Source organism: Bos javanicus, chromosome 7 (assembly GCF_032452875.1).
Source record: "Bos javanicus breed banteng chromosome 7, ARS-OSU_banteng_1.0, whole genome shotgun sequence".
NCBI lineage: Eukaryota > Metazoa > Chordata > Mammalia > Artiodactyla > Bovidae > Bos > Bos javanicus.
This window is the reverse complement of record NC_083874.1, coordinates 53,119,960-53,142,314: the sequence shown is the minus strand read 5'-3', so window position 1 is coordinate 53,142,314 and position 22,355 is coordinate 53,119,960. Positions and strand designations below refer to the sequence as shown.

At 41.2% G+C, this 22,355-nt stretch overlaps 1 protein-coding gene across 10 annotated transcripts in view; it reads right to left on the bottom strand.

Moving 5' to 3' along the window:
• The window catches only part of LOC133251412 (uncharacterized), a 391,267-nt gene that overhangs the window by 94,384 nt on the left and 274,528 nt on the right, over positions 1-22,355 (bottom strand). For all 10 annotated transcript variants that reach the window (XR_009737610.1, XR_009737606.1, XR_009737602.1 and 7 more), the window contains exon 6: positions 1,697-1,810. Coding sequence is in view for 1 of the 10 variants with exons in the window: in XM_061423823.1 (XP_061279807.1) it covers positions 1,697-1,810 (114 nt within the window). In the remaining 9 variants the exon portion in view is untranslated. The remainder of the gene's footprint in view (positions 1-1,696; positions 1,811-22,355) is intronic.

Sequence of the window (22,355 nt, the reverse complement as noted above, 5' to 3'; positions counted from 1 at the left end):
GGTGGATTCACAGTTTTATCTATTTTAGGCCTACTGTAAGCAGAAATACTCACAAAGGGACAAGCTACTACTATATAGACTTTTTTCTAACATCTATTAAACACAGAACTTTAAAGGAAAAACACGAACGCTTGCATATCATTTTCCCCATATAAACATGCCACACCCTAGGAAACAATTTACACCAAGGACCATACAGGAGAACATACAACTCCGAGTGTGACAGGTGCTTACAAGGGAGAAGTATTCAGGGTCCTCAAAATACATAATGGAGGATTTACCTCACTCATAAATATCTTAGGGACTTCCCTGAGAAAGTGAGCTGTTATGTGCAAGAAGAGTAAGGCCTGACTAGGTAAAGAGGTGCAGTGTGGGCTGTGAAGAACATTCCAGACAGGGGCAGTAGCATGTGCTAAGGCCCTGTGGCAGATGGGAGCACAGTGCCAGTGAGGCTCAAGAGTGGAGAGCATGGGATGGGGAGCATGGTGCAAACTGAGGCCAGCCAGCAAGACAGAGGCCAGTGATGGAAGAGGGAAGTCAGGTGGACTCCACTGTCCAGCACATAGATACCCAAGTGGACACTATGTTTACATGATCTTTCTCTCCCCCTTCCCTTTCCCACACAATTGAATTAAATCACTTCTCTAGACCCTCTGCCAAAGAACACAAATAATCAGCATCAGCATGCATGTCCCTGGCCTGGGTTCAAATTTAGACTGTAAAATGTATTCCAGATTTAAAACTTTGGGGGTTGAGGTTATATTTGTCAAATATTTAGATCTTCCCCTGAGGCTTTTATTCATTCCATCCAGCAGGTGAAGTACAGGAAAAGGATTTTTGTTCCCAATAAATCCTCTTTTAGCTAAAAGGAAAAGCAAGGTTTGCCAGCACAGTCAAGGGTGAGAGAGAAAACAAGGAAGCAGTGATTGTGTATTTGAGTCTCATTCATATGGAACACATGAACTAATTAGCATCTTGGTGCTGTTGCTTCCAGAGATTCTGAATTTGACGTTTCTGTCCAAGTTTGGGTAGCTATGCTATTAATCAGTCCAAAAACAAATGAAGCAGCTTAAAAAGAATCACACAACCAAAAACCACATCCTTCACAAGATAGAAAAACAGAATGATAACTTGGAAACTCTGCAGGGATGGTGCCAGTCTCAGGGTTGGGGGGAGGTTGGCTGTCTGACGGAGATGTTTTAATTTGGGTACGAAGACAGATAACAAAAACATGTTTTCATGGATCTAACAAGGAAAATTCGATGGGGCACATTACCCTGCAGTAACTGGCTTCTTAAAGACCTATCATCAAATAGCAACCCCACAGAAAGAAAATAGAAACCAAAGAGAAAGAGAAAAGAGACAGAATAGATTATTTTCAGTCTCCAGATTCTGTAAGAACATGACTGATTACAATAACCATTCAGAATTGATCTCCCTCCTTTCTCTAGAAGGCATGGAGACCTGCCTTGCTGACAACCAAGATAGTTCTCACTGCTATGGAGAGGGGACTGTAGCAGATACTGGAGAAAGGAAAGAGGAGGGGTTCAGGAAGCTACTGCCTGGCTGGGGAACGTGGTATAGAAACAAATCATGAGAAGGTCACACGGGACAGCACTGACAGAAACATGTGCAGGGGCCACAGAGGCCCGGGTGGGAGGAAAGGCTCTTCCCAACGGAGATGGAGAAAGCTTACCCGAGGAGGTGCTGTGCAAGAGATGAGCAGGTGTCTACAAGGTGGCAAAGTGGGAAAGGAAAGCAAGACCATGGAGTCTCACCTCGTCCTTGGATCAGGCAGTGGAGAGTCAGCCTGTAACAAGTCACACAGTCAAAGGCAACCCTGAAAAGCCTGCAGGGAGATGGATATACCATCTCTCGGAAGTCTTTGGGAAGGGTTCAGGCAGCTATGTCATAGCAATGTTGTGAGTAAGCAAGCACTCTCGTCACACTCACTGGCAAGGCGCCCCCAGGACAATGTGGGTAACAGCAGAGCCGTGCCACTCTTTCTCCCCTGGGAGCACACACGCATGGAGAAGACAGGCAGGCAGATCGCCCATGCTATTCCTCTTTCTCCTTCTGTCTCTCTCTCCAACCCCAAATCTCTCTCTCCTGGGCGAGTAAAGTTGATTTCCTTTAAGTAAACTAGGCCTGTGTCATGCCGCTTTCCTGCCAAATACAGGATATCAGCTTGGTATTACCAAACTCTGCTATTAAGAATGGGACTTCCCTAAGCCTGGGTTTCTACATCCCTAATACAAGGAGAACATAAAAACCTTCTTCATAAAGTTAAGGATTAAAGAACTCACCTGTGCAGACTACATAGGGCTCTGCTTGGTACAGAGTAGGTGGTTAACAGCTGTGCACTGCAATTATTATTACTCCAATCAGAGAAGACAGCATGTGTTCAGACACAGACGTGCAAAGGAGAATGGTATGTTTAAAGGATGGTGTACAGCAAGACTAACAAGAGGTAAGGCTGGTAAGGTAGGCTCTAAGGAATTTGTTAAAGTTCTTTATTGCAGGACTAAGTTCAGTCTCCACCTGTCGGCAAGAAGGAAGCATCAGAGTCTTTACGCAGGTAAGTCATAACTCTACATTTAAACTGAGATAGCTCTGGTTATAATATGGAAGAGAAGATGGGAAAACAAGCCAGGAAGCTACTATAAGAGCTTGGCCTTGAGATAATGAGAACCAGAATTGATGGTGGTGGTGGTAGTGCTGATGATCGGCTGTCTTAGTGTGGGTTCCACCAAGGTTGGGAGCAGATCCCAAGAAGCACAAGTAAGCGAAGGAAAGTAAAAGAGGAAGGGGAGGAAGGTCAACAACAGCGCATCACTGATCACATCTGCTGTGGAACAGAGGGTGGGGGTGGGGGACTCGGTTTCCCTGGGAGCCTCTCAAGGATTACGGAGAAGACACCTCAGAATTGCCCCAGTAAAGAAAGTGGGCACTTTCCTTCTATGGTTGTGAGCTTCCACTAGAGGTATAATCCCAGCATTTCTGGGCTTCTCTGCCTTCACCTGAGCAAAGTCACATAGCACCCAGGGAAGTTCTCAGGCAGAGATAAAGAGGGAGGCAGGCCTTGAGGTGAGAAGTTGTCAGCTTGAAAGGGGACTGTGCACCAGGACCACATGTGAGCTCAGAAGTGGCTGAAGGGATATGCAGCAAGGCATGATGACAATAGTAGTTACAGCGGATAAACCTATGAGGGCTTACTGTGGGCCAGGCATGGTACTAAGCATCTCATTTAAATGCATTATCACAGTCTTGCCTTGCAACCCCTAGAATGTGATTATGCTATTAGTGTCCCCATTTTATAGATGGGGACATTGAAAACTAAGAGGTTATATGATATGTTCAAAGTCAAACAGCTAGTAAGATATGAGCTAATGCAGTCTGACTCCAAAGCCCACACCTTCAGTCTCCATGGTACACTGCCTAGAGATAATGGCGATGAGCTGGGAAGAGGGGGATTCAAGAATGATTTAGGACAGTGCAGTGCTGTCCAATATGTTAGCCGCTAGCCTTATAAGGAGAAGGGGACAACAGAGGATGAGATGGTTGGATGGCATCACCAACTTGACAGACATGAGTCTGAGTAAGCTTCAGGAGTTGGTGATGGACAGGGAAGCCTGGCATGCTGCAGTCCATGAGTTGCAAAGAGTCAGACATGACTGAGCAACTGAACCAAACTGATATGTGGCTACAGAGCATTGGGAGATGTGACCAGTACAAGTGAAGAACTGAAGCTTAAATTTAATTTTAATTTAAACAGCCATGCATGGCTAATGGCACTCTACTGAACAATGCAAATTTAAGAGTTGGAACACCTTGCCCTTGAAAAAAGTTAGTATGACTCAGACCTTTACCAACATGACAGTGTTACAATGCATCATGAAATGTGTCACGGGTAGTTACAAACAGTATTTAAAATTCTGAAATTGATTAATTTTGATTTAAACAATATTTTTAAAAATCAAACTAACACAGGTACATAGTTTTAAAAATCATATAACACTACAAGATGTTAACAAAAAACAGTTCTCCCTCTTCCCACTGTACTCCTGGTTCCTGCTTCTCAGAGATAAGCACTTTCATCATAGCTCAGTTGGTAAAGAATCTGCCTGCAATGCAGGAGACCCCGGTTTGATTCCTGGGTTGGGAAGATCATCAGAGTCTTTCTTTGGAAGGACTGATGCTGAAGCTGAAACTCCAATACTTTGGCCACCTCATGCAAAGAGTTGACTCATTGGAAAAGACCTTGATGCTGGGAGAGGTTGGGGGCAGGAGGAGAAGGGGATGACAGAGGATGAGATGGCTGGATGGCGTCACCAACTTGATGGACAAGAGTTTGGGTGAACTCCGGGAGATGGTGATATCAGGACAGGGAGGTCTGGCGTGCTGCAATTCATGGGGTCACAAAGAGTCGGACACGACTGAGTGACTGAGCGACTGAACTGAAATGAACTGACTGACTGACAATTGTAAATACTTCCTCCAGCAGCTTTCTTACAACTTGTTATGCGAAAAGTTACTTTAAAAGTCCTTTGTGTCTGAAAATGTCTTCATTGTAACCTTACACTTGGTTGACAGTCTGGCTGAGTAAGAAAGCCTTAGAAATTATTCTCACTCAGAAACATGAAGGCTGTTCTTTTTTCCCCAAGTGTACAGTGCTTATGGGAAGAGTGTGATGCCATTCTGATTCCTGATCAATTATCACCTCTTTTTGTCTCTGGAAGTTTTCAACATCTTCTTTCAAACACGTCCAGTTTGAAAGGTTATAATAATGTGCCTTGGTGTGGGATCTTTTTTATTCACTGTGCTGAGTTTATGGTGGGCCATTTTAGTCTAGAAATACATGACTTTTTTTTCTAAGGAAATGTCTGGTAAAACTTCTTAATTTTCTTCTTCCCATTTACTCAGTTCTTTTTCTCTCTGCACCCCTACCCTCCACTCCAGCCACAAACACACATTCTCTCCCTCCCTCTCTCACAGTTCTATCTCTTCGGAGACTCATAATTAATACAGTTTGTTAAACATGAAAATAGCAATATGATTGTGTAGAGAAAAGCCTAATTTTTGTAGATGTGTACTGAAGTGTATGCGTCTGTGTGTGCTCACTCACATAGTCTGATTCTTTGTAACCCCATGGACTATAGCCTACCAGGCCCTCTGTCCATGGGATTATCCAAACAATAATACTGGAGTGGGTTGTGATGTCCTTGGAAGAGGATCTTCCCAACCCAGGGATTGAACCCGTGTCTCCTCCATCTTCTGCACTGGCAGGTGGATTCTTTACCACTGAGCCACCCGGAAAGCCCGCATGCTAAAGCTTTTAGGGGTAAAATGTTAATGATGTAATATATAATTTTCTTCACAATGGTTCAGCAAACACAGACAAAGCAAATATGGCAAAATGTTAACTAATAAAAATATGTGATGAGTATACAGGTCCTTATTACACTCTTCTCTATACTTTTCTGTTCCAAACTTCCCAGAATAGAAAGTCAAATCAAATAAGAAAATGAAATATCAGAGAAGTAAGTAGGAATTGGCAGTGCTAGGGATTCATCTGATCCCTCTGGTAATCAAGTAAATGAAGTCTTTAAAGCTTCTATAGAGAAGTGGGTACACAACAGACTCTTGAGTGGGAGGTAGGCAAGAAACTATTATCAAGACTACTGCTCACCAGAAGTTTTGAAGAGCCATATTGTCAGTGAAGAAATGGATCAAGAAAAGTCTATCCACTGGGCTATGGATATGGCTTTCCCTAGCTCTGTATTATGAGACAGAAGAGCTTCCCTCTAAGAATTTATTATCATGAGCCTGTGCTCAAGTAGATTTAGACTCAAATTTTTACTACATGTTTGACCTCTAAGAGCCCCTAGCCATAGAAATTAATAAAACAATGGTCCATAATATTCTCTGGACATCAGGAAAAAACAAACAAAAACCTCTTTGCAGATTTCAAACCCTCAAATCAGGATGTAGTATTTTTCCATGTTTAATGCACTCCAGATTATTGGTTCATGATCCAAAAAGTACTTATAAAAAGTTGAATGAGAGAGAGACAATAGACACAACAACTTGTCAGCAGCACTGCTCAACACCCAAGAACTTCAGACGCTGGAAATACTATTAGATATTAATTGTGTATAGAACATAAAATAAATATAGTTAAAATAGTTTTCAAAAGGGACTTATAATGGGAGAAATAAAAAGACTACTATAGACCCTTAGGCAGATTTAATTTAGAAAGGAACCAAATGGGTGGACTATTTCCAGGAATGTAAGAGGACTAAAATGATCATGAAACCCTCTTACAGATAACAATGATAAAAACAATTTTAAAGAAGTTTGTTGTTTTTGTTTTTTTTTAAGAGCAACCATTTCAAGACCTTGGAGAGAGTCTAAAAGAAGGAGGATTTACTCTCCAAAAACTGCCACAGGAAAGGGTAAGAATTGAGAGTTTATGTCTTCCTGGCTGGAGGTAATGCCCAACTCTTACAGCTTTAACTGTAAAAAAAAATAAAAAAAAAGCAGTGGAAAATCACACCCTTACTAGCGAAGGTGCCAGAGATCAAAGTTCAAGGCTGAAAAAGTAGCTAGAAGTCTAGAGGAAAAACACTGGCAGCAAAAAAAATTTTTTTAAAAAAACACCAACAAAAAAACCCCACAGGAGTATACAACTTTGAGTACAAATTCTGCCCAAATCCCAGGCCAGGCACTCAACTCTGCATGTGCAGGAGGAAGTACTAAGGCCTGGTGAAAAAGTGGGCAGGAGCCAGAGACAAATCTGCTCCTTAACGACAGCTGTGTGCAGCCCTATCTGTAAGTCTGCTGCCTTTTTTTTAAAACTGAGTAAACTTTCCAACTGTGCACAAGTGTCAGAAAGTCGGAACTTATAGGATTGAAAGATCTGGAACAGAGCCCCCAAATCAGCCAAACAGCTAGATATTAGGACAGTTGGAATCCTGAGAAGAAAATCAAAAAAGAATGACCAACAAATTAAACAGAAACAAGGAAAAAAGTCTCAAAGGATGAGGAAAAAAAGTAACAGTGGGAAGCTGTAAGAACAGAGATTCTAGTTGCTTCATATCAGAAGGGTGACAAAGTTTGCAGTTGGAGTGCAGGAAAGTTAATTGCCTACCAGAACCAAATACACACACACACACACACACACACACACACACACACACTCAGAAAAATACAACAGAATCTACAGTTGCCATAATGTACTATCTGCAAGTTCCAACTTTCAACCAGTAATGAACATTCAAAGAAATATAAAAGTGTGCTCCATACTCAGGGGAAAGGGCAGCCAATAGAAACAGACTCTGAACAGTTCCAGATATTGGACTTAGGAAACACAGACAAGCAGTAATTATAAATAGGTTCAAATAACTAAAGGAAACTAGACTATAACGCTGAATGAACAGCTAGGAACCCTCAACAGAGAAATGGAAACTAAAACAAAACAAATGGAAATTCTAGAGGTGAAAAGTAAAAAACTGAATTTTTAAAGTTCACTATATGAGTTCAACCACATTGGGTGGACAGCAGAACAAAGAACTGGTGAACTTGAAGACAGAGCAATAGAAACGCTCAAAGAGCACAGAGAATAAAGACTGGAGAAAAACTGAGGAGAAGCCCTGACACCTAAGAGGACAATGTCCAAATGCTCAATACACATGAAACTGGATTTCCAAAGGACGAGGAGAAAGAAAAGGGGCCAGAAAAACATATATATGAAGAAATAATTGTTGAAAATGTCTCAAAGGGGAGCAAAGAAACTGTTAGGGGTGATGAAAATGCTTTGTTTTTTGATTGTGGTGGTAGTTCCCTGTGTGCATGCATTTATCAGCACCTAACTATGCAATTCAAATGATGTGCTTCACTGTACATTTATTATATCTCAATAAAGTTCAAAAATGTAAATGATAAAATATATTTCTCCCTTCCACTAAAAAAAAAAAAAATCCTTACAGATGGGCTAAATATTATGGACATATCTGAAGAGACAATCTGGGTAAACACAAAAATAAATCTGAAAAAATTAACCAGAATGTAACATGGTAAGATCAGTAAGAGGTCCAGAGACAAGGAAAACAGGATGGAAACATGGGACTGAGGGTATCCGGAGAGATTTTCACTGAGAATTTTCCAGTTTTGATGAAAGATGTGCATCCAAAGATTTAGGATACATATAAAGAAAACTATATCCACATCTAGCTGTGAATATGGAGAATGCCATAGAGAAAATCTCGAAAACAGAGGGAGGAAAGAGCCATTACCCATAAAGTGGCTTTTAGACTGGCAGCAGACTTTTCAGCACAGAAGTGGCAGAGAAGAGTAGAATCTGGTCTTCAAAGTGCTGAAAGAAAAAAATACCAACCTGCTCCCTACTGGTACCTCATAACCAGTGGCAGAGTCATTTCTACACAGCACCTTGTGTTATGAGCATTCACTCCCAGTCCATCAAAATATGTCCAGTCTCTTAGGCTATTAAGGGATTTTATTTAAAGTAAACAGTGTTAATGTGTTGAGGGTGTTAATGACTTAATACTGTGGACTGCCAGTGTTGACTTAAGCCATTTTTATTATAAAATTACTTAAATATGCACAAATATATAAAACTAGGTATAAACTCTTATGCTTATAGTTCTTACATGACTACTAAACCAAATTTATAAATAAGTATATGTGTTTAGCATGCGTGCATGCTCAGTTGTGTCCCATTCTTTGCAACCCATAGCCTGTAGCCCGCCAGGTTCCTCTGTCCGTGGAATTTTCCAGGCAAAAACATTGGAGTTGAGCTGCCATTTCCTACTCTAGGGGATCTCCCCGACCCAGGGATCGAATCCACGTCTCTTGAGTCTCCTCAATTGGCAGGTGGATTCTTTACTACTGTGACACCCTGGGAAACCATATGTGACTTATTTATAAAGAAATTTTTAAAAGAACTGCAATGCCAATAAAATCTGAAACACAGACATAAATGTGACAGACGATATGATTTTCTGAGATAGTGAACTGAAATTGAAAAGTGTTCAATAACAGTTGTGGGTTTTCTCTTTCACAAAATGAGGCTTAGTGTGATGGATCTAGAGTCAGGCTGCCTAGGCCAAATGACATGGGCAAGTGACTTAATCTCTGTAAGCCCCACGACTCCCTTGTAAAATACGGTGAGTATCAACTCAAGAGGGATGTTGTGAGGATTAACTAGAAGTGAAGTACTTAGCCTACAAAAACAGCTTTATAAATTATTGGTTTTGTTTTTGTAATTTGTGCTTTTAAATAATAAAACAATTGGATCTTCTGTTCCATTATTTTGAAAGGCTAATCAATTTAATGTGGTACCCTAAAATACAATATCAAAAACATCCCATACAAGGAAAAGAAATTCTATTGAACTTGGGACTTACAAAGTTGGCTCTCTGCTGCATCTTTGACTGCAATAAAAATAAGGGGCCAACCACACCAAGCTTTAGAGATTGGAATGACTCTGTCAGTAGGAGCCACCTGAGGACTCAATTTGGACACCATGTTTTATCTTTAGTCTACTCTGCAACAGGATGTCAATGGCCTTCCCTTGGTCCCACTGTGAGTAGAAACACCCATGCAAACCTTGGAACCAAAACAAAATGGCCAGGCTGAGTCACAGGGTAATCATTCAGGTGATTCAAAATAGATTTACAGGCCTTTTTAAAGAACCTCCCAGAAATAGAAAGACACACACACACCACCATCACCACTACAGATTTAACAGCTTCCAGTAAATGAAGGGATTTAAGCCAAAGGAGGCCCTCCAGGGGTGAGAATCTTAGACTTGGCGGCAGGCTGCAGCAGAAGGCTGGTAAAAGAGAGAGCTTGTCATCCTTTAGGGACAAAAGAATGTTTCCACATTAAAAACAAAACACATACACACAAACTTACGATAAGAAAAGCTAGATTGAACAATCGCTACAATATTTATCAAGGGAAATTTAACAAGCAAACTAGTAACATAGGAGGAGAAAATTTTCACTACTTCAAAACACACCCATTTTTAAAAAATGACTTTAGCTCCTATCACATACAAATGCAGCTACTTAAAAGTAAATTATACCTATCTCTTAATTAAGCAAAGTCTATTAAGCTCTTGGTCTCAAAGGTACATCCTTGAAGGTAATCAAAATCTATCTATTCCCTATACTTACAGTTCAGACTTGCCCTACTGACAATTATTCTAAATGAGAAAGGAATTTGCTGAGTTATCTGAGCCTAGGTAGGTCCAGACGTATTTTACAAATAAAAAGCAGATTCTTCTGAAGGAGAAAATTATTTCTCACTTGGCATTTTCTGCCCCTATCTTTAAGTGCTCGCCTAATGGCATGGCAAACACTGGGGAAATATGGCAAAGACCATGCAAAGTAGATCTCACAAAATATTTAACAAAGACCACTCTGACCCATTTTATTTTCAATGGAGAAATAACTCCAGAAAGAATGAAATGGAGCCAAAGCAAAAACAACACCCAGCTGTCGATGTGATTGGTGGTGGAAGTAAAGTCTGATGCTGTAAAGAGCAATATTGCATAGGAACCTGGAATGTTAGGTTCATGAATCAAGGCAAATTGGAAGTGGTCAAACAGAAGATGGCAAGAGTGAACATCAACATTTGAGGGATCAGTGAACTAAAATGGACTGGAATGGGTGAATTTAACTCAGATGACCAATATATCTACTACTGTGGGCAGGAATCCCTGAGAAGAAATGGAGTAGCCATCACAGTCAACAAAAGAGTCTGAAATGCAGTACTTGGATGCAATCTCAAAAACGACAGAATGATCTCTGTTAGTTTCCAAGGCAAACCATTCAATATCACAGTAATCCAAGTCTACGCCCCAACCAGTAATGCTGAAGAAGTTGAAGCTGAACAGTTCTTTGAAGACCTACTTGACTTTCTAGAACTAACACCCAAAAAGATGTCCTTTTCATGATAGGAGACTGGAACGCAAAAGAAGTCAAGAAATACCTGGAGTAACAGGGAAATTTGGCCTTGGGGTACAGAACAAAGCAGGGCAAAGACTAATAGAGTTTTGCCAAGAGAACACACTAGTCATTGCAAACACCCTCTTCCAACACAAGAGAAGACTCTGGTTATGACCAACCTAGACAGCATATTCAAAAGCAGAGACATTACTTTGTCAACAAAGGTCCGTTTAGTCAAGGCTATGGTTTTTCCAGTGGTCATGTATGGATGTGAGAGTTGGACTGTGAAGAAAGCTGAGCGCCGAAGAATTGATGCTTTTGAACTGTGGTGTTGGAGAAGACTCTTGAGAGTCCCTTGGACTACAAGGAGATCCAACCAGTCAATCCTAAAGGAAATCAGTCCTGATTATTCATTAGAACTGATGCTGAAGCTGAAACTCCAATAACTTTGGCTACCTGATGTGAAGAACTGACTCACTGGAAAAGACCCTGATGCTGGGAAAGATGGAAGGCAGGAGGAGAAGGGGACAACATAGGATGAGATGGTTGGACGGCATCACTGACTCAATGGACATAAGTTTGAGTAAGCTCTGGGAGCTGATGATGGACAGGGAAGCCTGGAGTGCTGGAGTCCATCCAGTCGCAAAGAGTCAAGACACGACTGAGCAACTGAACTGAACTGAACTCTGACCCAAGTAAGACATTACACCATTGCTTGAGAAAGTTGCACACAGAGGCTGGTTCCACTGTCGGGCTCTAGCCTGTTACCTGGAGTCCACTTTCCCTGTACCCAAATTTTGACTGCCTCCTCCTCCCAGGATCCTGAGGAGACCAAAGGATAAAAAATTGCTGGAATTCCTCAAATCCTTTAAGTACAATGAACAATGACTAGATTCAGACCAAACACCTCCCACCCTACCAATTTAAACTAAAAAGTGGGAGTAACTAAAGAATTGAAAGCAAGGACTCAAACAGATACTTGTACACCCAAGTTCACAGCTGTACTATTCACAATAGCCAAAAAGTAGAAGATACCCAAGTGTCCATCAACAGATGAATGGATAAACAAAATGTGGTATATACATACAAGGGAATACTAATCAGCCACAAAAACGAATGAAGTGATGATACAGGCCACAACAGAAATTAATCTTGAAAACATTATACTAAATGAAATAAGCCAGACACAAAAGGACAGTTATTGTATGGTTCTACTTACTTGTGATAGCCAAAACAGGCAACTTTACAGAGACAGAAAGCAGGCAAGAGGTTAGTAGAGGTTGGAGGGAATGGAGAATTATTGCTTAGTGGTTAAAGAGTTTCTGTATGAAGTGATGAAAATGTTTTGGAACAAACAGTAGCGACGGTTGCACAACACTGTGAATGTAACTAATACCATATAACTGTACACTTAAATATGGTTAAAGTGGCAAGTCTTGTGTTATATGTATTTTTTTTACCACACTTTTAAAAAATGAGAGACTCAAATCACTGAAAATAACCCAAATGTCCTTCACAGGTGTTGTATATCCCAAAGCTGCAATAAAAATGGAACAAACTACTTATACACACAACAACTGGGATGAATCCCAAGGGCTGAGTGAAAGAAGCCAGTTTCTGAAGATGACACACTGTAAGTGTCCATTTAATGACATTCTCAGAAAGAAAAACTCGAGGGGTAGAGATCAGACCAGTGGTTGCCAGGAGCTGGGACAAAGGGAAGCGTATGCTTATAAAGAGATGGCACAGAGGTTTTGGGGGGGGGGGGTTCCCTGACTGTGGTGGTAGTCACATGCATCTAAGCACATATTAAAATCCAGAACTACTCTTCACAAATATTTTTTCAAGCTAAGTTTAAAAAAACTGTCGGGTACAAGGAGAAATAGCACTCATTGCTATCCGGTTCTTGTAATCACCGATCACTGCTTCCCTGCTCATGCCTCCCTGTATTTTCTATGCATTTCTCTATCTCTTAAAATATCCAAAGATCACACACTGGAAAACACGCTTTGTAAAATTATAATGAAGGGTCCGTGCTGCTATTCCTAGAAGGAATTCTTTTCCCTGCATCACATCCATCCACATGTAATCACCCTGTCTGTCTTTCTAGCCTTGATACCTTTCCTGGATGAAATGTGAATCACTTGGGAAAAGAAATGTGGCTGTGTCCCACTGCTGCCGAAAACAGGGTCTTGGAAATGATCAGATTACACATCTGTCACGACATGATGGGAACGCTCAGAGCGCTTCCTCTGAGGTACGAACTCGACAAATTTGTGTTCTCCCAGTGGAGCTTCCCAGGTTGTTTAACAATGATAGCCTCCACCACCACTCCCCCTAAAAAACGTTTCTGGTTCCATGACTATGAGTACCTGGAAGGAGCCAGTCCCACCAGAGCCCACATCTAAGGCTCCATCTAATAAACACACCAAAAAGCTGTGGGAAACTCTGGATCCAAACCAATGGTCTGCAGGAGAAAAATGGAAAGAGAAAGCTCCCAGCTAGCTCATGTTTCTGTGGCAATTCACGCTGCACTGGCAGCCCTGGCCTTTGGAAGCCTCTGAAAGCCCCTGGGGCATTATTTATGACAGTTAAAGACACTGGGTGGGAGTCAGGCAGATGGGAAAAAGCAAAGAGGAGCTGGCCTGCTTGATCTCATCATGCTCTTCCTCACCTCTCCTGGCTGGGTAGGGGTGTCACCCAGGGAAAGAATACTTTACAAGCAAGCCATTCATCAGGGTTCCTAATTTAAAAGTTGGAAAGCGTAACACTGGAGCTGGTTTTGCCATCTTCCAACACCTCATTAACCTCGTCACTGTTCTTCTGTTGAGGGCAAGAGCCTCAGGAATTACTACAGAGGTTCCATCCTGAACACTTGAGAAGAAAAAGAAACAGTAACACTTTGCCTGAAAAAAAAAAAAAAGAAAACCCGTAAGACCACAAGAGTTGTGCCAGATCACGAATAAAACAGGAAGGACGTGACAAAGAGATCATCTACCTAGACTTTACTAAATTTTAGGAATATTCATCTTTATCCAGAGAGAAATAGAGGAGGAATAATAAATAATAACCAATTTTTCATAGGCCTTTCTTGTAAAGGGACAATGTCACCCCACTTCTCTTTGAAGCAAACAGCTGAGAATAAATAGGGATTTGAACCATACTGTGTACCAAAAAGCTGGATATTCTGTGAATTTTGAACTGAACCCAAGCATTTCTTTTTTTTTTTTCTTTCAAAGGCAAAACTAAGATTTTAAATATATAAATAAAGCCTCAGAATATAGTTCAAACTGAAACCATGTCCATTTATTTTCTGAACTGGTAAAAGAAATATAAAAACATTCACTCAACCAAATCAGTATTTCTCTGTGTTTGAGTCTGTCTCTGGTATTGTGGATACAGGAGGAAACTACTAGACTCTTTGGGGGCAAAGCATCCAACTCCATCTCATTACTGGTGAGAATTGAGCGGGACTGAGGGAAAAGGTCCCAAGTGTTTACACGAAGCCCAAGGGCAGAATCCAAGACTCTAGGTCTCATCTGAACCTCAGGCGCTCTTTCTTGCCCATAAGAACCAGAAGCCCTTCCTTTCTTGGTCCCCTATAAGAAAAAAGCTACACAGCCCATTTTCTTTCCCAATGAAAATGAGAGATCAAAAAGCCGGGAGATGAATTCTAACACTCACAGATTTTCTTTGGCCTAGAGCAAGTCACCAAGGCTGTGACACTGCTGTCCACCCTCTTGGATCCCTTCCAAAAGGTTTAATGGATATCTTCATCAATCTGAACAGATCAGAAGGTGGCAGACACACCAAGGCCAGATATTTTATCTTACCTACTTAGGAATTAATGGCGCATGTGGACAGATTGCTAGACAAGCTGGAACACTAATATATCCTGGAAATGTTGACATCCTAGACACAAAACATCGAAAATTGGTGATTTGTAGAATAGACATAGGACATGTGAACGAGCCATGGGCTGTCTCCTCTGAGAGAAAGGACAGTGACACAGGTCTGGCCCACAGCCGTAACCATCTTTCGACATCTCTTTTGGTCCCCTCTTTTCCCTCTTTTGTCAAAAGGGTCTGTTCTTGGCCTCTTCACTCTCCTTGGGTGACTACAGCTGTTCCTACAGCTCTTCCCCTGCTCTACACACCTGCCCACGCTGAGGCGGATGGGTATGGGGAGGTATGTGTGCTTGCGGAGGGGGGTGGGAGGAGCGGGGTGGGAGTTAGGGGGCATGTCCCAGGAGACAGAAATGGTTTCTTTAAAGTTGGAGAGTCTGGTCAAATAATCCACTGCCAACTTCAATAATTTTCTATATTTATGCTCAGTATGATCATTTAGAGGACCCATCTTATTGTTCACAAGTAAGGAAAATTACAAGATTTCTGTGGGATTTGCTTAACTCTTTGAATATCAGAGCTTTTATAGCTTCCTTTAGCAAAGTCATCCTGTACTTTCATAACACAAAACTATTGAAAGAATAAGAGAAAAATCTTCTAAAAGGAATGAATGTCGAGCAGTCTCTGATTCTTGCCCCCTCTTCAAGAATTTTTCTGAAAAACACTGGGTTTTCTGCTGTGCCTGGCCACTGCCTCTAGTTGAAATGCAACCAAAATAAACTTAGTTTCCATTTATAAGTCTCAGACTAGTTGATGACTTTATCAACAGCATCATACAACAAAAAAGCAAACATAAATGAAGAACATATATATCCTCATAGACAGTTTTAGGGCTTGAAATCTAGACATAGTCTAATCACCAAACTCTTTAACTTTCTTTTATTAAATAAGGAAACTAAGGCCCAACTAGGGCCACAAAACTGTGGTAGTGGGGAACCTGATGAGTTTGAGTACTTTTACCTCTCCATCTTATGTCCTTTTCAATCTCCTAAGATACAACGCTTTAAAACAAAGTCTTGACTCCCCTCCATTCTGAAGTTTTCTCCTTGTCTCCACTACATGGCCTCTCTGTATCATCTTGGTTCTGTGGCTCATGGGAACTGGTTTACGCAAATATCTTGCTGTATTCAAGGTCAAACTCCAACCACTCCAGCAAACCAATCCTTTTTTCTTGTATGTCTTCCACTCGGACCTGGTTTCCCATCTAAAAAATACGTCTGGTCCACAGTGGAACTGCCGGTAATAGGGACGAACTACCTTGAGTCTCTGTGAATGGCTGTGGTTCAGGTAACTTGTTCCAGCCTATTTATTAGTCTATGGTGAGTCTCCCAAAAAACACAGGCAAACAGACTCTCAAAATGTTAGGTACTGGCCTTGCCTGGTGGCACATCATATAAGAAACCATGGGCCAATGCAGGAGACATGGGTTCGATTCCTGGTCCTTGGAGCAACTAAATCCATGTACCACAAGGTACACATACTTTAATTTTTAAAGATGCAATTTTCCAGGCATAATCAAAATGGTTTATTAGAAATGTATAAAATACCCCCCTTTGATTTCACTAAGCAGTGGCAACTTACTAATAAATACCCCTTTTCCCCTTAAAATTCTTTGAATATAATATTTTGCTTAGAAACCTGACATTATAGCAGCATAATACCCAGGTAGAAGTAAGATGGACACATGCCTCCTTGGAAATCACTGGAGTCATACCAATTCAAAAGCTCCTTTTGAAACTATTTTATAATAACCTGCTCAAAGGTTTTTAAAATTTTTTTATTTTACATCCAACTTTGTGAAAAAACCGAAGTGGTACCAGGATGTCCCATTGATCACTCTGTCATGGGTTCACCTGGGGCAGGTTTATATTTTTAGTCTTCACTACAAGAAAAGTCATTTTCAAAAGCTGAGTGGCTAGAAGTTCCTATTCTCTAATTCCAGATGATAGTTTCACTTTTCCTATTTCCTACATTTCTATCCACTTCTTTGTATCTGGGATTATTCCCAAAGACCTCAGACATTTCATTTTTTCTAAGGACTCTTGCATTAGATTATTCATTATAAGCGAATTAGCTATAGAACTTTCAGGTCTTTAATTTTGCTTTCTCCCTCCTTCTAGCTGCCCTAATTGCAACTGTCAACCATGGTTTGTTGAAAAGACAAGCTGCCTCTTGCTTTTTTTGTTTTGCTCTGTCTGCCACACTACACGGCTTGCAGGATCTTTTTTCCCCAATGAGGGATCGAACCCAGGGTGCAGGCAGTGAAAACACCAAGTCCTAACAACTGGACTGGCATGGAATTCCCAACAAACCGCCTCTTGGAACACTGCTCTTAGGACATCTTTAAAGAAAACAGTCTTAGCAATTGGAGGATGTAAAGCCACTTGGAGGACAAAGGAGATGCCCAAGCCAGCAGCCCTCATCAACTACAAGACATATGAGTAAGGCCATCTTGGATCTTACAGCCTAGATGCAAATAGTCAAGCAAGCACATGAGTAAACTAACATGAATCCAGCAGAGGAACGATCCAAGCAGTTCACGGGGTGGTGAGAAAGAATAACTCATTATTATATTAAGCCCTATGTGTGTGTGTGGCGGGAGGCGGTGGGGGGGGGTGGGGTGGGGCGGGTGTGTGGGCAGCGGGCTTTGTCCAGCAAAGGCTACCCGAAATATTAGTCAAATATTGAAATCTCTTTATGCTTGAGAGCTGGAATAAGACCAAGAAACCTGATTTTGACATTTTATCAGAGGGCTTTCTCAGAATAATAATAACAATAAGGTGGCAAATACAAAAAATGGGGGATGGGCTAAGGTTTAAAAAGAATAAAACTGTCCTTAGCTAGAGATGGCATGATTAAACATTTGAATACTATAGAAGAATCTACTAGGTTTAATAAGCAAATCTGATAAGGTCACTGCTTTATGGTTGATACAAAAACCCTTTTTTTCTATATATAGTTCAGTTCAGTAGCTCAGTCCTGTCCGACTTTTTGCGACCCCATGAATAGCAGCACTCCTGGCCTCCCTGTTCATCACCAACTCCTGGAGTCCACCCAAACCCATGTCCACTGAGTCGGTGATGCCATCCAACCATCTCATCCTCTGTCATCCCCTTCTCCTCCTGCCCTCAATCTTTCCCAGCATCAGGGTCTTTTCAAATGAGTAATTTCTTCGCATCAGGTGGCCAAAGTATTAGAGTTTCAGCTTCAACATCAGTCCTTCCAATGAACACCCAGGACTGATCTCCTTTAGGATGGACTGGATGAATCTCCTTGCAGTCCAACGGACTCTCAAGAGTCTTCTCCAACACCACAGCTCAAAAGCATCAATTCTTCGGAGCTCAGCCTTCTTTATAGTCCAACTCTCACATCCATACATGACTACTGGGAAAACCCTAGCCTTCATTAGACAGACCTTTGTTGGCAAAGCAATGTCTCTGCTTTTTAATATGCTGTCTAGGTTGGTCATAACTTTCCTTCCAAAAGTAAGCGTCTTTTAATTTCCTGGCTGCAATCACCATCTGCAGTGATTCTGAAGCCCAGAAAAATAAAGTCAGCCACTGTTTCCACTGTTTCCCCATCTATTTTCCATGAAGTGATGGGACCGGATGCCATGATCATAGTTTTCTGAATGTTGAGTTTCAAGCCAACTTTTTCACTCTCCTCCTTTACTTTCATCAAGAGGCTCTTTAGTTCTTCTTCACTTTCTGCCATAAGGGTGGTATCATCTGCATATCTGAGGTTATTGATATTTCTCCCAGCCATCTTGATTCCAGCTTGTGCTTCCTCCAGCCCAGTGTTTCTCATGATGTACTCTGCATATAAGTTAAATAAGCAGGGTGACAATATACAGCCTTGACATACTCCTTTTCCTATTTGGAACCAGTCTGTTGTCCCATGTTCAGTTCTAACTGTTGCTTCCTGACCTGCATACAGATTTCTCAAGAGGAAGGTCAGGTGGTCTGGTATTCCCATCTCTTTCAGAATTTTCCACAGTTTATTGTGATCCACACAGTCAAAGGTTTTGGCATAGTCAATAAAGCAGAAATAGATGTTTTTCTGGAACTCTCTTGCTTTTTCGATGATCTAGTGGATGTTGGCAATTTGATCTCTGGTTCCTCTGCCTTTTCTAAAACCAGCTTGAATATCTGGAAGCTCATGGTTCACGTATTGCTGAAGCCTGGCTTGGAGAATTTTGAGCATTACTTTACTAGCGTGTGAGATGAGTGCAATTGTGTGGTAGTTTGAGCATTCTTTGGCATTGCCTTTCTTTGGGATTGGAATGAAAATTGATCTTCTCCAGTCCTGTGGCCACTGCTGAGTTTTCCAAATTTGCTGACAAAAAGCAGAGACATTACTTTGCCAACAAAGGTCCGTCTAGTCAAGGCTAGGGTTTTTCCAGTGGTTATGAATGGATGTGAGAGTTCGACTATAAAGAATGCTGAGCACCGAAGAATTGATGCTTTTGAACTGTGGTGTTGGAGAAGACCCTTGAGAGTCCCTTGGACTGCAAGGAGATCCAACCAATCCATCCTAAAGGAGATCAGTTCTGAGTGTTCATTGGAAGGACTGATGTTGAAGCTGAAACTCCAATACTTTGGCCCACCTGATGCAAAGAGCTGACTCACTGGAAAAGACCCTGATGCTGAGAAAGACTGAGGGCAGGAGGAGAAGGGTATGACAGAGGATGAGATGGTTGGATGCCATCACCAACTCAATAGACATGGGTTTGGGTGGACTCCGGGAGATGGTGATGGACAGGGTGCCTGGCGTGCTGCGGTTCATGGGGTCACAAAGAGTCGGACACAACTGAGTGACTGAACTGAACTGAGTGCAGCACTTTCACAGCATCATCTTTCAGGATTTGAAATAGCTCAACCGGAATTCCATCACCTCCACTAGCTTTGTTCATAGTTATGCTTCCTAAGGCCCACTTGACTTCATAGCCTACAAGCAGAAAATAAATAGGAAAACTAAAATGATGCCATTTATAATAGGATCAAAAAGCATGAAACACCTGGAAATAATTAAAGATCTGTATGACTGCCGCACTGAAAACTATAAAACTTTACTGAGAAAAATAAGACCTAAAAAAGGAAGAAATACAATATGTTCACAGATAGGAAAGCTCACTACTCAATTATGACAAGTCTCCCCACACTCTTCTATAGATACAATGCAAGTATCTCAGCATAGTTGTTTCTTCTTTTTCCTGGAAACTGACCAGCTGATACTGAAATTTTTATGGAAAAACAAGGAGGTAAAATAAAATAGCTAATCTTGAATTCAGAATAAAACTGAAGGACTTAAACTACCGAATATCGAGACTTACTATGAAGTCATATTAATGAAGGCATTCATTGTCTATACTAATTCATGCAAAAATAGACCGCCTAATGAAACAGACCCACACATGACTTTGTACTACTATGGGCAAAGATATTCTTTTCAATAGAAGGATCTGAGTTGACTGGATATCCATATAGAAAAAAATGAACACTGACACTCTACTTTAAACTGCACATCAGTAAGTTTCAGACAGACAGAAGATCTAAATGTGAAAAATAAAACAATGTAGACTTTACAAGAAAACTAAGGAGAAAATCATCATGATTTGGGGAAAGGCAAAGATTTCTTACAGAGGACACAACCATTCTACCATAGAGGGGGAAAACTGACCAATTGGGTTATACTGATCTACAAAATTAACAGTTCTGTTATTAATACGAAACTAATTATTTTGTTCATCAAAAGACACTATTAGTAATGTGAAAGCAATTTTGACATTCTATTCATTGTGGATTTAAAAAATTTTATCATAGTAAAATATACATAAAATTTGTCTTTTTAAATGTTTTTAAAGGTGCAATTCAGGGACATAAAGATCATTCACATTGTTGGGGACAGACTAAAACTCTATACCCATTAAACATAATGGGTGGTATAAAAGGTCATATATATGCCATACTAACGCATATATATGGAATTTAGAAAGATGGTAACAATAACCCGGTGTACGAGACAGCAAAAGAGACACTGATGTATAGAACAGTCTTATGGACTCTGTGGGAGAGGGAGAGGGTGGGAAGATTTGGGAGAATGACATTGAAACATGTAAAATATCATGTAAGAAACGAGATGCCAGTCCAGGTTCGATGCACGATACTGGATGCTTGGGGCTAGTGCACTGGGACGACCCAGAGGGATGGTAGGGGAGGGAGGAGGGAGGAGGGTTCATGATGGGGAACACATGTATACCTGTGGCGGATTCATTTTGATATTTGGCAAAACTAATACAATTATGTAAAGTTTAAAAATAAAATTAAATTAAATTAAAATAAATAAATAAATAAAAGGCCCCTGACTTTCCCTCTTCCCATGGGTGCACATTCAGTATATTCCTGTATATTCCAGTATATTCCTGAATATTCCAGTATATTCCTGAATACACACATTCCTGTATATTCAATACAGGAACGGGTGGATCAGTTCCCTCTGAGAGAAATCCAAAACCTGGTTGAGTAACTCCTACACACTGGTGACTGAGAAAATACCCACATTAAAATGGGTAGGAAAGGCTGAGACACTCTCCCCATAAACCCAACCCCTGGCATGGTTCCTTACAATTGGGAGGGAACTCTGACCTTCAGGTTTCACCCAGGGAATGAAGAAACTGGATCACAAATCTAGTGCCCCAACTCTTAAGGCTACCAGTTGAAGTATGGTCTCCAAATCACCTAGCTCTGAGAGCCAAAGGGGCTTGCATTCACAAACATCCTACAAAACTGTAGCGAATAAACAAACAGTTGTTAAATGGGTACATAAGGACTCTGGCAATTACCACTCCCCGAACACCCAGCTCAGCTCAGAAGGATCAAACAGAAATGCCCATTCCTCAGTTTCTCGCTGGAAGCGATCTGACTGCAAACTTCTGCAGCTCCTTTCTGAGGGTCTGGCTTCTAATCAGCCTGCAGGCAGGAACTGACAAGGATCCTCTTGGAAACCCAGCAGAGCTGGTGGGCACATCCTCCACTGTCTACCCACGGCTTACTCCAACAGTAAAACTAAGTTACCAGTTTCTCCTTGGAAGGAACTTGTCCATACATCTAGCTCCCCAACAATTATAACTGCTACTTAAGAGACTCACTCCCAAATTACCTAGTTCTGGCAACTAATGGGCCTCAGCGTTCACGAGTCCATGAGGACCACATGAAAATAAAGAGATGGTTCTAGTCTGTGGGAGTGCTTGTGTGCCTAAGTTATCTCTCCGGCTCAGCACAGAGTAAGTAAACAAAAATACCCAGATCTCAGTTTCTTCCTTACAGAAGCCAGACTGCATATATAAAGTCCTCATTTTCCCAGCTGCTGTCTGAATGTCAGGCTTCCAATTAGACTGCAGTGGGGAGTTGAAAGGGGAAGCAATTAGTAGTACTTTGGGAATGTCAACAAGCATATGGGCATTTCCCAAGTCTTTCAT